The sequence below is a fragment of the Canis aureus genome, chromosome 36 (assembly GCF_053574225.1).
Source record: "Canis aureus isolate CA01 chromosome 36, VMU_Caureus_v.1.0, whole genome shotgun sequence".
NCBI classification, from domain to species: Eukaryota; Metazoa; Chordata; class Mammalia; order Carnivora; family Canidae; genus Canis; species Canis aureus.
The window spans coordinates 21,389,868-21,404,292 of NC_135646.1; the positions used below are offsets into that span (position 1 = coordinate 21,389,868).

Genomic DNA, 14,425 nt, shown 5'->3' on the forward strand with positions numbered 1-14,425 from the left:
CTTTGTTGCTGAATGATTACAGTAATGTTCCTCCTCGCTGCCCAGGGTGGGTGGGCTTAGGTAGGCCGTCCGGGTGACACTGGGTGACCCCGAGGCTGCCCGCGGCCTGGTGACACTGCGTGACCCCGAGGCTGCCCGCGGCCTGGTGACACTGCGTGACCCCGAGGCTACCTGCATCCTGGTGACACTGGGTGACCTCGAGGCTGCCCGCGGCCTGGTGACACTGGGTGACCCTGAGGCTGCCCGCGGCCTGGTGACACTGCGTGACCTCGAGGCTGCCCGCGGCCTGGTGACACTGGGTGACCCTGAGGCTGCCCGCGGCCTGGTGACACTGTGTGACCTCGAGGCAACCTGCGGCCTGGTGACACTGGGTGACCCCGAGGCTGCCCGCGGCCTGGTGACACTGGGTGACCCCGAGCCTACCCGCGGCCTGGTGACACTGGGTGACCCCGAGCCTACCCGCGGCCTGGTGACACTGGGTGACCTCGAGGCTGCCCGCGGCCTGGTGACACTGGGTGACCCCCAGCCTACCCGCGGCCTGGTGACACTGGGTGACCCCGAGACTACCCGCGGCCTGGTGACACTGGGTGACCCCGAGCCTACCCGCGGCCTGGTGACACTGGGTGACCCCGAGCCTACCCGCGGCCTGGTGACACTGGGTGACCCCGAGGCTACCCGCATTCTGCTAACACTGGGTGACCTCGAGGCTCCCCCGCGTCCTGGTGACACTGGGTGACCCGGAGGCTACCCGTGGCCTGGTGACACTGGGTGACCCCGAGCCTCCCCGCGGCCTGGTGACACTGGGTGACCCTGACGCTCCTCTGGGCTGCGTGGTAGCCGGAAGGTTGGAGAGAACCTGCGGACCTAGGTGAGGCCCCACAGGTTCCCTTCAGTCTCAGAAGGCTTCCTGAAAGGAAATGGGGGGGGGGGGGGAGACAGTAATTTAAGACCACACGCTTTGACTCTGACTCTGTTGAACTATTTTCTTTTCCCAGATTGTTTTTTCCGTACTTTTTTTTTTTTTTTTTTTTTTTGCTGGCAGATTTATTTATACATCACAAGAACATGTCTTGGGATGAGAATTATATAACATGTCGTCGGAATGAATCGTTAAAATATTTGAATAGTGAAGTTTTGAAAGCCCTTCGGGAAAGAAGCTAAATGTTAGCTTTTAATTAAGTTACTATTTGTTTCTCAGGAATGACCACTGAGGAGTCATTCTGATTATACAGTAAGATTTTTATACATAAAATTCCCACTTAACTTGAACTTAATATTTTTAAACAAACTATTTGGATCGATTCTCTATTTTTTCACAACTATTCAGTTGTATGTGTTTACTCTTACGTGTTAAGTTTTATAATTGGATCCCATATTTCTACCTTCAGGAGGCTGTATGCCTTCGGTGTATTAAAAATAAGTTCATAAAGCAGGGTACTTTTTACTCAGTGCTTATCATTACTTTGAGAGAGTAAATATACTCAGAACATTACTTTTTTACAAAATCAAAACTTTTCCAGAAAAAGTAACGTTTTCCATGACTCTACTTATTTGTAAGCCTTAGAGCCCTTTGGTAGTTTGAGAGTTGTTTGTTTATGCAGTTTATCTATTTCTGGTTATGAAATTGCTTTCTTGTTTAGGTGATGTATGAAATAATTAAACCAATTTTGGGTAGCTATCCAGATACCAGCAGCCTTTTAAAATAGCTTTTTTTTTTTTTTAATTTGGCTAGAAAAACGTGAATGACATTTCCCTGTAGAATATAAAAAATATTTAGTCACCTTGAAAAATACTGTTATAAAGAATCCAAACATTCTGAAAATCAAAGATCTCAGCGAATTTTGAGAACTTGCATCTCAGACGTTCCTAGTATTGCTTGATGTAGGACATTTTGGACTGTTGATTCATATAAGAATATTTTATACCAGTAGTACCAAGAGACTTGCTTGACGCAGGGTTGCCACAAAACCTTCAATCTGTTAAAAAAAAAAAATGCAGTATCTATGAAGCACAATAAAGCAAAGTGCAATTAAACGAGGAGTGCCTGTCCTCATGGGTGATTCTGTGAACAGCCTGCTCGCCGCTGCCAGCAGTTTAAAAGAAGTCGATTTAGCACATCTAGTCTTTATAAGCAGAGTTTCCGGAAGCGCTTCTAGGCCATGGGGCAGCTAAGGTGGAAAGGAGCATGTAGTTCCTTTTGTGTATCAGTTGTCAAAGTCAAATTCAGAATGCTCAAATACCTTGAACATAACTTTAGTTGGAGTGGTTCCCTGGGGATTAGGTACTTTTGCATGAAAATACAGATTCTGCAGACACAAAGGAGTAAGCCATGATAACCCATTGCTCTTCCTGGAAAATAAAAAATAAGAAAAGGAAAAGCGTGCCTTATAAATAATGGTTCGGTGTCATTACTTTGGCAATGTAGGTTTTGTGCAGTTGTTGGGTCAGAGGACACAGAATAGAAATTTTTAATGGTGAGTAGGACATTTAGTTACTGATCATAACAAAGAAAAGATATCTGACTATGCCCTTACAGGTAGTCTGTTGAAAACTGGTTTGCCCAGATTAAAACTGGTTAGTTGTGTCATGGAGAGCCTAAGGCTGACAATTTATATTTTATATTTGTAAATAATAAGTTTTTGTTTCAATATTACAGTACAGTTTATAAAGTATTTTCATATATTCTTTTTTATTGTGTTCATTTTGCTTGTTAGTTTCAGAACAACGACATAATGAAGGAAGTCTTTCCCAGTTCTTTAAAGATCAAGGAAAAAATGAGGTTGAATAAAATAAAAGCTGTACGATCATGATACTCCCCATGCCAAACCCATAACCTGGTATCCACAGAATGACACAACACCACTGACCAAAGGAAAAGCTAGACAGAGGAAGTAGACTGAAAATGTGAATTTGTTTAATATTTAAAGTTTTTGAGCAGAAAAGTATTAAAGTATTGGATTACATGTCTGTTTCCTACTAGAGAGGGGACTCTGTTGCCTCCATATGCGCAATGCCTGGTACATGGTAGTCCCTCGGTAAATTTCTGCACGGTTAGGCAATCCCCCACTCTCCCCCTACAAGGATTTTTAAAAATATGTCTGGTAGCAATCTTCAGGAGCTGTGGAAACTGATTTCCGACCTTGCAGAGTATATATAGTGTCAGAACAAAAGAGGTGGAAGTTCCTTAGTAGGGTGATTATTGCTAATGACCAAAATTACCGTTAGTTATGACCGTAACAGTTATATAACTTGTCAAGTTGTTTAAAGTAATCCAGAACCACGGATCATGAGATCTCAGCGAGCTGATCTCAGAGAGCTCGATGCCAATACTGCCTGACTTCTGAGAAGGGAAAAAAGCGGTCTGGTCTCTCTCCTCCTGCTTTATTGCTTCTGCTAGAATTGCTGATGCCATTTCTTTTTCATTCACAGACTTAATCCTATTCAAGTGCTAACACTGAAAAAATTGTTGACTCACTTCCCAGTCTGTGGTTAAATATAGTATAATTATCCAGCTATTCCTCATTTTTTTTTAAAAGAAAGAATTAACATGCAAGTATATTTGACTTTACCTGAGAAACTGTTCATAGAAAAATTTTGATTTAAGTAGCATTTTGAATGTTCACAAAGACTTGTGGTAGTAAATTGTTCTATAAAGGGGAGAATGCTGTATGAATATGGGGTTACCTTCGAAAGGATTGCCTTATACCTGCAATTCCTTTGGATAACTTTCATTTATATTTGGTTAGATACTAAGTGGAAAGTATGAATTTGATAAAACGAAGGGAAAAAATTTCTACTCTAGCAAATGGAAAGTATTTTCAAATTATTTACATGTGCGTATTCCCAAATTAACTAGGAACTTTCTAATGATGGAAAATACTGTCATTTTCCCATATGTGGAAACTCCCTTGAAAACTGTCAACAAGTTGTGGATTCCTCGGTGAAGAGTGGAAGAGTGATTCTTTGTCGGGGGCTGCAGTTAATATGCAGGATTTCAAGCATGTACTACAGCCAAAAAAGGAAACATGAACAGCTAACAGAAAGAAAAAAAAATTGGTTTCCAGCTGTTTTCAGAATTTCCTATTCATGGAATCTGGTTGGTGGTGCAGCCTCAAAAGGGCCATTTTCACCTAGTGTCCTGTCAGCCTCATGAGGTACACATGGCTCACACATTGTCACACATTGTTACAGAGAAGCTCAGTTTTCTTTGTTCACATGTGTTGCCCCAGACAGCCCAGAGACATCTCATATTTGCTAGCTAGATGGTTCCTGAGGTAGGCTGTGGCTAAGACAGACAGAATTTTATGGTAACTGTATTTTGCCCTCGTGTAGTTAACAACTTCTCATTCTATTCTGTTGCTTCTCAGGCTTTTCCTTTCCTTCTTTTACCCTGAAGCCCTCATTACCTTAGTAAAATTTTGCCTAGCTGCTGGAATGAAGGGGGCGGGGGGGCTGCTTCGAAGCTTCGAAGAGAAATGTGTTTTAAACTGTGTTACTGAAAGGAAACAGTTGTGTGTTTGCTCAAGTTGGGAAGAGGCAAACATTCCTTCCTTCTGCCAAGATTTCTTTAACAATTTGGACGTTGTGTTTCAAGGGCAGCTCTTTCAAGAATGCATCCCCTAACTTCTTGGTTTGGAAGATGTGGAAACTCAACTTTTATGTAGATGACAGGAATAGCCCAAGGACCTCAGAAGTGGTACATTTAGACGTCAGCTGCTGGTCAGACAGTCCGGATTTTACTGGTAAGCTAGGCCGAACCCGTCAGGAACCCATCAGGAACCTGGCGTAGCTAGAGGAAGAAGGCAACATGCACCTGCTCACCAGCTCTGTCCTTTTCCCTCTCTCCAGATCCCTTGTTCCCTCCAGATGAGGATTTTTTTTAACATCGGCACTATTGACGTTTTGGATGATTCTTTATTGTGGGTAACTGCTGTGCAGCATAGCATGTTGAGCAACATCCCTGGCCAGCGACCCCTACCCCAGTTGTTATAATCAAAATGTCTCCAGACTTTTCCAAGTGTCTCCTATGGGTGGGAGGTGGGCACACAATTGGTTACCCCCAGTTGAGAACAATTGGTTTAGGTGGGTGACTTAACCAGAGCAAAATAATTGCTTCTCCTAATTGGAGGCCATGAGTATGTGAGGAAACATCCCTGTTGTCAGTCACAGGCAGCCGTGGGGACCAAGGGAGAGGATGATACCAAAGAAAGGGTGTCTCGGGCCTATCAATTAAAAAAACATATCCTATTAGCTCCCACTTATATTTTTGGTTTTGGTATTGTAGCAGGAACTGAGGCACAGAGGGGTTTGGTAAGCGGCCTAGCAGCTAGTAGGAGGCAAAGACAGGATTCACTTGCATGTCCTCTTCCTGGAGGACCGGCCCTTACGCACTACGGTAGGCCTCCTCCTGTGGGACCTTGCTGTTCCATTTCCAAAGATGAGCTGGGCAGGACTTCTGCACGTTCCTGCATAGTCTTCTGTATGCTGCATAGCTACGTATTCATCAAATCCTCTGATAGCGCGTTCTAAGAGTATGCCAATTATCAGCTCTTCGCCTCTCGGTTCTGTTGGGCTGGGCTGTCTTGGTCCCTGCAGTTCCAAATCCACTCTATTGCCCTGCTCCTGGTCCAGGAGCTCTACAAGCACTTCTCTTTAGCTCCCTGACTTCATCCCTGGGGGACACTGCAGGAGGAAGGGCCTTTTTGCTGGTTCAGTGTGCATCTCTGTGTTCTTGCTCCTGCAGTGGGGGTGTGGGAACCCCAAAGACCCTCACCCCCAGTAAATTTTGGTGGAGCTTCTAGTCCTGTGGGTACCCCTGCTGGCTCCCCAGATAATTCAACCATACCCTTGCAGGGGCCTTCCTGGAAGGGTTTGCTGGTACCCCAGCGAGATTCCCAGAGTTCAGTGGCACCCCTGCAGGCAGACCCCTGGCAGATTGGCCAGCACCTCCTCTGGGGTAAGCTGACTGGCTCTCCAGTGCTCCATGGGTGGCTTCTTGCATGCCAGCACCTCAGTGAGCTTCTTGATCTTTAATGGGCCACAGATACACCCTCCTCCAGATTATTGGAATCTCTGCCTGGGCAGCCAGGGTGAGTAGGGGTGGGAGGCTCACCCAAACTTGTTTTTCCTTGGACATTCTGTCTCTACTCCAATGGTAACTGTCCCTGTATCTACTATTCCTGTATTCTTTTTTTTTTTTTAGACATTTTTTTTGAAATTATTTTTTATTTATTCATGAGAGACACAGAGAGAGAGGCAGAGACACAGGCAGAGGGAGAAGCAGGCTCCATGCAGGGAGTCCAACGTGGTACTTGATCCCAGGACCCTGGGATCACGCCCTGAGCCAAAGGCAGACACTTAACCTGAGCCACCCAGGTGTCCCTATTCCTGTATTCTTTAGTAGCTAATCCCTCATTACTAATTATTCCTTCTCTCATTCACAAACACACACACACACACACACACACACACGACACATATATGAAGTTTCCTCATATAAATTTATAAAGCTTCCTCATTTAAATTATTTTGTGGTTACAGTCTCCTGATCAAAACCTGATCTATGCAAAGTGCTAGGAATTATTCCAGATGGTTTGCGAAGATGAATTTACTCAATCCTAATAACTAACCTTCAAGGTAGGTGTGGTTATCAGCCCATGGTGAAACTGAGGTAATGAGATGTTTAGAAACACGCCCAAGTTTACACAGCCAGGAAGTGGTGGGGCCTAGAAGTGAATCCAGGCAGTCTGCCACTAGGGTCAGCATTTTAGTTGCTCTGTTCTCTTCCCATCTTCTCTAGAATTGGCTTACTGGATTATTTTGCATAAAGCCATTGAGACTCCAGAATTTTCTGGGGGTATTGGAGTTGACCACTCTTTCCTATCTGCTCTCTTGTATTTATTGCTTTTGTACTGTGTGTCAGGCATTGGCAGAGGGGTAAAAATACAGCCAGCTTATTACATAGTGATGGTGTTTTAGAGAAAGTGTATTCTCACAGAGGACTAGGAATAGGTAAATCTAATTCAAACTTGAGCATCTGAAGTTAAAAATAGGATAGTTTTGTGTTTTTGATGGGAGGTACATTTTACACCCATTTTCTGTAGAAATTCTTTGGTCATTGTTGCACTCATGGTTCTGAAATACCTTTTTTTGGGTGAGAAATCTACATATTTTCTCAAGCAAAGAAAGAAATTTGCTTAGGATTTCTTTATTCCCTAAAAACTGTGTATGGCCTGTGAGAGTTGAATGTAGTGGTAGCACCAAAAGCTCTTCTGAGCTGTGAGAAGCTCTTCTGAGCTTCAGAGTTCACAAAGGAGGGGGCTCCTGAAAACACCAATCACCAGAAACAATTTATAAGAACCTGCGTGGTGAGAGCAACATTGTGCGCTTCTCAGCGGGGCCAGGCCCAGAGCAGAGCGCCTCTGCCTGAGGGGCCACTGTCATGGGACTGAACGCTGGTTTGGGCTGATCCACGGCCAAAGACTGGGGACTTGGTTCTTTGAAACTAAGAACAGACAGAGAACTTCCTTAGGATTTATAAGCCTTGTTCTGAAAAGCAAAAGGATTAAAAAAAAATCCTTGTAATAGCTTGCAATGAGTAGTAGTAAAATGTGCTTCAGATTTTGAGGTAAGAAGAGAATCCCTGAGATATTTTTTTTTTCTTCTCAAATTAGAGCAGTTACGATGGCTCACTATTTTCGGGAAAATGCTAGAGCAGTGTATCGGCCAGTTGAGTGATTTGGATGGTGGTGATGAGTTTGCTTAGGAAATGTGGGAACAGGTAACTGGTTCTTTCTCCTTTGTCTCGTTTTCTGGTGCCTGGAGGAAATCTGGAGTCCCAGCCCAACTGTGCCAGAATTTTAGGTATGGCCTCTGAAGCCAGTGTAGTAACCAAGGTGCCGCTACACAGTTCCCGGATGCTACCATTCGCCTGTCCCCAGAGAAGGGAAAAATCTTACCCTCTCTAGACCCAAGAGGACACTCTAAACAGTGCAAAAGGGGAGGGAGGGAGGGTGAAGCTCTGGCAAAGGAGCCTCTCATGTTCCCCCTATCTCTGTTTCCCCTTCTCCACAGCCACCTCCTCCTCCCAGTTACCCAGGAAAAAGAACTGACCAAGTCCTAGATTCCTTCTCATGATTAAATTGAGATCGAGGCTCAAATCTAGGCTTTCCGAGTCACAATTTCCAAATCTCTTACTTTGGCAAAAAATTTGCAGGTCGCTTTTGGTCTGGCAACTTTTCCCATTAACCTCATTTGATGTCGCTTCCCCAGGAATATTTAATTAGAATCTCTCTTTCTGATGCCAGCAGAACTGAACTACTTGTGAACTGAGCTTTAAATTGGATATGTTGTGTTTGTAGTTTCTTCCCTCAAACTCCTTACATCTTTTATTGAGGGTGAATTTTGCTTGATTTGTGTTTAACTTCCTGAGCCTTGCTGTATTCAGTACCCCTAGGATAGGCTCAACAGGACAGAGCTGGGGTATGCAGATTCTCAGATGGAATGTAAATTTGGAATGTAATGGAAACCCAACAGGGAGGTTTGAATTTCTCAGATGGAGTTTTGGTACAACGTAGGTGAGTTTTGAAGTTATTCAATCTTCATGGGTATTAAAATGTTTTAACCTCTACTAGAGAAATGTTTAAGAGTGAACAATCTATTCTTCTGGCTTTGTGCATTAAGTAGAGACATGAGAGTGCTCCTGCCTGTGGATTTTTTTTTTAAAGGAATTTAAAGCATTTTAACAGAACGGCAGACTACTGCCCAGCTAAGATCACAATGGTTCCACCTGAATAGATGTAATATAGTATTGAAATGGCCTGACAGTGGCACTACAATATTGAAATTACCACTTCAAACATGCAAATTAGTAAAAGCTCACATGTTCAGGGGCTCATAAGATAGGCAAAATCTAGGAAAAAATGTAATTAGGTCTGAACGCTTTTTCACATTCTTTTTTTTCTGTGACCTGGGCGCATTTGCAATGTGCTTAGGAATGTGTCTGAACGGTCTTGACCCTGAGAGCAATGGGAGCCAGTGAGTCAGTCAAGGCTGAGAGCGGTTGGGGCCAGTGCTGACAAAGGAAGGTGCACTCCTGGTCTGGAAAATCTGTTGTTTTTCTGTTGCAAGAATTATTTGACTCCTCTTTCAAGCTGTCCCATGTACACTGACATTTCTCAGGGGCAGGCCAAATCTTGCTACACAAAATTTGTGCAAAGTCCTTCTGTCTTGTAAAATATCAATTCGGGGCCTCAGATGGAGTAAATGGGGATTGCAGTCCTGAACATTTATCTTTCTTATTTGAACGTACAACTCTTCCTTCCTTCCTGGAATGTGCCTTAACATTTAAAATTCCTATTAAATCTCTGGGTACACCCAGAGACCTCAGAAAGCTCTCGCAGAGAAAGCAAACATCCTCCTGTGCTTGGCAAAAGAAATGGATGCTTGCGTGGCGTGTAGGCTCAGCTGCTCAGGGCTGCTCTGTGGAAGAGAACCACTGAACCTGGGTTGCCAGAAAAAATGTTAATGTTGAGCTGAAAATAAGCATTTGCCCTTGAAAAAGGCCAACAGAACTGTAGCACCCACAGAAGTTCAATGGAAGCAGTGGCCAAACTGAGCTGCAGTTAAAGATAGGGGACTTGGGGTTATTTGGGGCTTGGGCTCCCAGCATCCATTCTCCCTTCCTGAGGGAACAGTAGCCCTTCCCATACAGCCCCTGTGCTCCTGGGGAGCTAGCCACACCCCAGCTCCAGAGCTGGGATCCAATCAGTCTTTACTAATTAGTACATCTTATTTGCTGCTCCCTCCCCCATTTTGGTGTTTGGTTTGGTAGCCAGCAATCTGGGCCAATGATTTTCAAGACCTTTGCAAAGGGTTTTTTTCGCAGGGACTTTCAACAAAGATACTTGCTCCACATGGATGCTACCTGGAGTGCATCTCTTTTCTTCTGGACAGTGTAGGGGATAGACTTGAATCTTAAGAAGCAAGGTGGCTACCTGCCACCATTCTGAACACAAGGTCTGCCTAAGGAGGAAGGAGAGCTGAGGTAATCAAGAGAAATGAGCTTGAATCCTGATCAAATTGGACCTAAGGCATACTTTGTTGCTGGACTTTTCAGGCACTGAACCAATAAACTGTCTTTATCGTTTAGGCGAGACTGAGCTGAGGTCTATGTTACTTGCAACCAACATTTCCAAACTACCACATGGTGTCTAAGATGACTGGGGTTCATACCACTTATATGTGGGCAACGTACTGGCAGGGGCCATTGTGAGGCATTGGTTTCTTCTGAAAAAAATACTTGTCCTAAGTGAAAAAGTATTGTGGAGAGAGCTCTGTGCCACAACCTCTCAGTTTCCGTGAAAGTCAGTGAATGCCCACATTTAATAATAAAGTGGGCATCAATAAAAAAAGCAAACCAGGTGTCAAATGCAGCATATTTTAATTTGTTTCAAATAAAGCAATATATGTATATATTTTTTTTTCAGAAAAACACCAGATGTTAAATTCTACAAAAGCGCATGTGTCTTCAGCAGATCATGTTTGTCTGATCAGTAAGATTTTTTTTTTTTTTTCCAACATTAACTCTCTAAAGACAATCAATGGACTGACATCACTGCTACAACACAGGTTGCTACTGAGCCTCTGATCTTTAGCCACATCTTGATTTTCCTAACAAATGAGTAAATATTGCCTGGCTAAAATGCTGCAATGTCTTGATGAGAAAAAGCGTCAACAGATCAAGCAAAGCCATGAAAGTTATGAAAGCAAGCTAGAGCTGATTATTAGAATTAGTAAAAATGATTAAGAGAGGATGACACAACCATATAGGGTTTGTATATTCTGATTGACTCTCTTTTGGCAGCGAATTGGGTCAGCACCTCGGGCAGGGAACCGAAACTGGGTGAAAACTGCTTTTTTTTGTTTTCCTCCTAGCTTAGGCCACCAACGTCACAGCTGGGACTGAGAGGACCGCAGCATCTGTGGAAACTTCTATTCTTGTGGGGCAGAGATTGCACTGTGAAACCCTAGCAACGTTACCCCGGAAAGGCCTGGCCTCAGAGTTGTCTACAGTGTGCTGCCTTCGCCGGGGCTTTTCCGAATGGGCTGGGGCCTCGGGGGTCTTTATCCCCAAGGGGGCTTCTTGGTTTTTGGCGCCGCCTTTGTTTTTGGGACGGAAGCCATTGTGTGGCTGTCTTCTGTGTTCATGGCGGTTGTTGCCCTTCATCATCACATCAGCTTCATTTCCGCTGCCCTGTGGCTTGGCAGACCCATTTAGCCTGTTGTTATGGTACTGGGGATTAAACCTTCGTCTTTGGCTAGAAGACCCATTCTGCCAAAAGAAGAAGAGAGCTAGGTATTAGATGCCAGCAAACTCCAGATGACATCAGGGAAACCAAAACTCTAAGCTACTTATACCCTAGAAGAATAGGACAATGTGCGGATGGGGTCAAGCTGATAAAATCCTCAAGCTAAAAAGAATAGTGGACTGTCTTGTAGGTAGAGCTCCAAGAAAATTACTGATGTTGGACGAGAGGGTTCAGAAGCATAAGACACAATTCAAGAGCCAAATAAACCCCATAAAGTACGCTTAAAATATAATGGAATGAAATGTAACACAGAGGCAGGACAATGATGATTCCCTACCATGCAAATTTCTTGGACCTTCTAGACAGATTATGTATATGAATTCTCATTCTCTATATAAGAAAAATGTAGAATTCTGCTTAAAATTCATTTTGTAAGTTTTCTTCTCTAAAGCAGTTTTTCTATTTTTATCTCCAAACAAATATCATAGCTTAGAAATATTATCTTGGGTAAATACAAGGATGAGGTCTATCTGGTAGAACTTGGCAGGATGTGGAGGTAACGTGTATTTTCACAGAGGTAATTAGTTCTTCTTCTAAACTTTTTGTAATCCTCAGCCAACATGAGTTCTGAAGCATCATTCTGGAAAATTGGCAACCTTCAACAAATCAGCAACCAAGAACATAAATGGGAGAGCAGAGAGGTAGCAACGGTTAGCTTGTCTGTCCCTGTACCAGGGAAGGATTTCTGAACTCCTTGAGGGAACAGCCAACGTTTACTGAGTGCTTGCAGTGTGCCAGGCATCACGCAAGGCACGGTCTCGTGTGTCATCACACTGGGCCTAGTTGCTATTATGTGCTTCATTTTATAGATGAGGATAATGAATATAAACGACTTGCCCAAGGTCTACAGTTAGAAAATGACAGAACCATTCCCGTTTTGCATATTGTCTCCTGACAAGATTCATAAATACGTTATCGCATGGACATAGGCCTTTATTGAAAAATCAAATTTCTATTATTAAAATGTGATTTTATGACTCAAATATATAAGGTTCTGACTGTGTTCTTTGTGACTGGATGGTATCCGTGTAGGGCAGACCCACTCCCAATCGTTCAGGACCCAGGGCAAGAGTACGAAGGCAGGCCCCTATACCACATGAGTGAATACGGTCTCTTCCTACCTCTGACTCCTTGCCACATTGTGAGTGGGCCTTGCACACATGAATGTGGACACTCCAGCCTGCACACTTAAGCTCTGTCCTCCCCCCACCCCCGCCAACAAATAATCACCTTTGAATCTAGGGGTGTGCATACAGGTAGTATGGTCAGCTCTCGAGGTGATATATGCAAGGCAGCTGTCCAAACAGACCCTGAGAGCAGGCTTGAGGCCACTTGGAAATAGAATTCCAGGATCTCAGAAGGGAGAGTAGAGATTCAGAGTAATGACATCTACTCGGTCTTGCTCCATAGGGAGGACCGTGGCTGGGAAAGGGCCAGGAGGGTTTACCCCAAAATGCAGGGCCTGGTGCAAAGGCCCTTCTTGCCTGCGTCTGCAGGGTTCTGGCTTCTAAGTGTATTTCCGTTTAAATGAGCCATTGCCTGAATTGCTTTACTGGAAATGGTAACAGTGAGCTGAAAAAGTATCTATGTAGATAGCATTCAATTTGGCTTCTTTTGTTTTTAAAGAAGTGAAAGGGAAACCCAAACTAAATTTTAGACTTACTTTTCATCTGGGGTTTATTAACGACCAAAGAACGAAAGCGTGAAGATGTATTTAGATGACAAGACAGATTTGATTATGATCTTTAATCCACGAATATAAGAAATGCTCCTGGTCAAAGTGCTGTTTTAAAGGTGAGGAAGACATCTAGGGCCAGAGAAATGCTTGTCAGTGTCATTAATGAGAATTCTAAAAAATGCAGACCACAGAATCCAACAAGGCACTTGTTAGGAAACCAGGATTTTGGAATGCCTTTAAAAAGCCTCTTTTTTTGAGCTCTCTTTCTTAGAGACCATGAAAGGTGTCTTTATAGCACACCCAATGTCTGTATCATCAAATCCTGTTTCTTGTTCATTCTCTAATGATAAGGGGGAAATCATTTCTCAAGCATATAGTGGAGGAACAGAAGAAGGAAGACTGACCTTTGGACACTTATATTTTTTAGGTGCTACAGCAGATAAGATTAATAATGTCATTTTGAAATAGATTTTCTTTACCGAAAGCCCAAAAGAAGAGAGTTAAAAACAAATGCCAGATGGCCTTTCACCAGTAGTGTTGGTGGCCAGGTACGGAACCTTGTTCCCACGTCTGAGTGAGTCCCTTCTGCACATGAGCCAGTTACCAGGGCTCGAGGTGGTGGCCTCAAGGGCACCAGAAGAGGTGGCTCACTGAGGGGGTCACTACTAATGCGAAAGCATATGAAGGCTACTTTGTCCCTCTGTGAAACGTGGACGGATGGACCAGCCGGCAGATGGAGGCCTCTGAAGTCAGGCAGGTAGTTTCTTCCTGGCACCTTGCACCAGGGGCTGCAGGACCCCAGGAGGCAGTGCAAGGTGGCCTCCCCACAGGGGCTTACCTGCTTATTAGCTGGCATGGCCTGGTGAGAGCTGTCGGCAGCACTGGGAAGGTTGCTCGCCATTTTTGGGTTTGCTGCTTTACCCTCAGAGGGTTTGTTGTGATTGGACGATTTTCGGGTAAAGTTACTCTGTTTTCCAGAGGTTGCTGCGTGGGCATTCAGCAGGGGCAGCAGGGAGCTGCAGGGAGTTCTTGAGGAATAGTTGTTCTTTGGGTGTGTAACTGCAACAAGAAAGCGTGCGTGGTTAGGGGCTGTGCCATGGACTCTCCTGCCTCAGGAACCTGTTAGCAGATGGGAGACTGGCAGGAGCTTCATAAAAACGTTAAGTTGTTGTCGGTTTGTTTTTTTTATAAAGATGTCATTTGAAAGGCTCTTTCACATTTGGGAGACCAGCAAAGTTTTGTGACAATCACTGAACTGTGATTACAGCATCATCATCCAGGTTGGGAAACATTTGTAGGAAATAAAATGTATATGAGCGACTATGATACTATTCCTTAGGTTAAGAACCACAAAAGGAAGAGAGACAATGACATCTTG

General features: G+C 44.0%; 2 protein-coding genes across 10 annotated transcripts in view; one reads left to right on the forward strand and one right to left on the reverse strand.

Annotated features, from left to right (window-relative positions):
- Window positions 1–12: 12 nt before the first annotated feature.
- Window positions 13–12,352, forward strand: LOC144305810 (uncharacterized). Its single transcript, XM_077884893.1, has 3 exons — window positions 13–21; window positions 65–4,742; window positions 10,488–12,352. Exons 1-2 carry the CDS (start codon window positions 13–15, stop codon window positions 734–736), a joined length of 681 nt encoding a protein of 226 aa, XP_077741019.1. The 3' UTR covers window positions 737–4,742; window positions 10,488–12,352.
- The window catches only part of SPATS2L (spermatogenesis associated serine rich 2 like), a 160,538-nt gene continuing 156,537 nt past the window's right edge, over window positions 10,425–14,425 (reverse strand). For 8 of the 9 annotated variants that reach the window (XM_077884800.1, XM_077884802.1, XM_077884801.1 and 5 more), the window contains 2 exons: window positions 13,886–14,106; window positions 10,425–11,332 (listed from right to left, as the gene is read on the reverse strand). In XM_077884800.1, the coding sequence (XP_077740926.1) occupies window positions 10,937–11,332; window positions 13,886–14,106 (617 nt within the window). In that variant the 3' untranslated portion in view covers window positions 10,425–10,936. Of the gene's footprint in view, window positions 11,333–13,032; window positions 13,177–13,885; window positions 14,107–14,425 lie in introns of all 9 variants that reach the window. The other variant, XR_013372798.1, reaches the window with a different exon arrangement.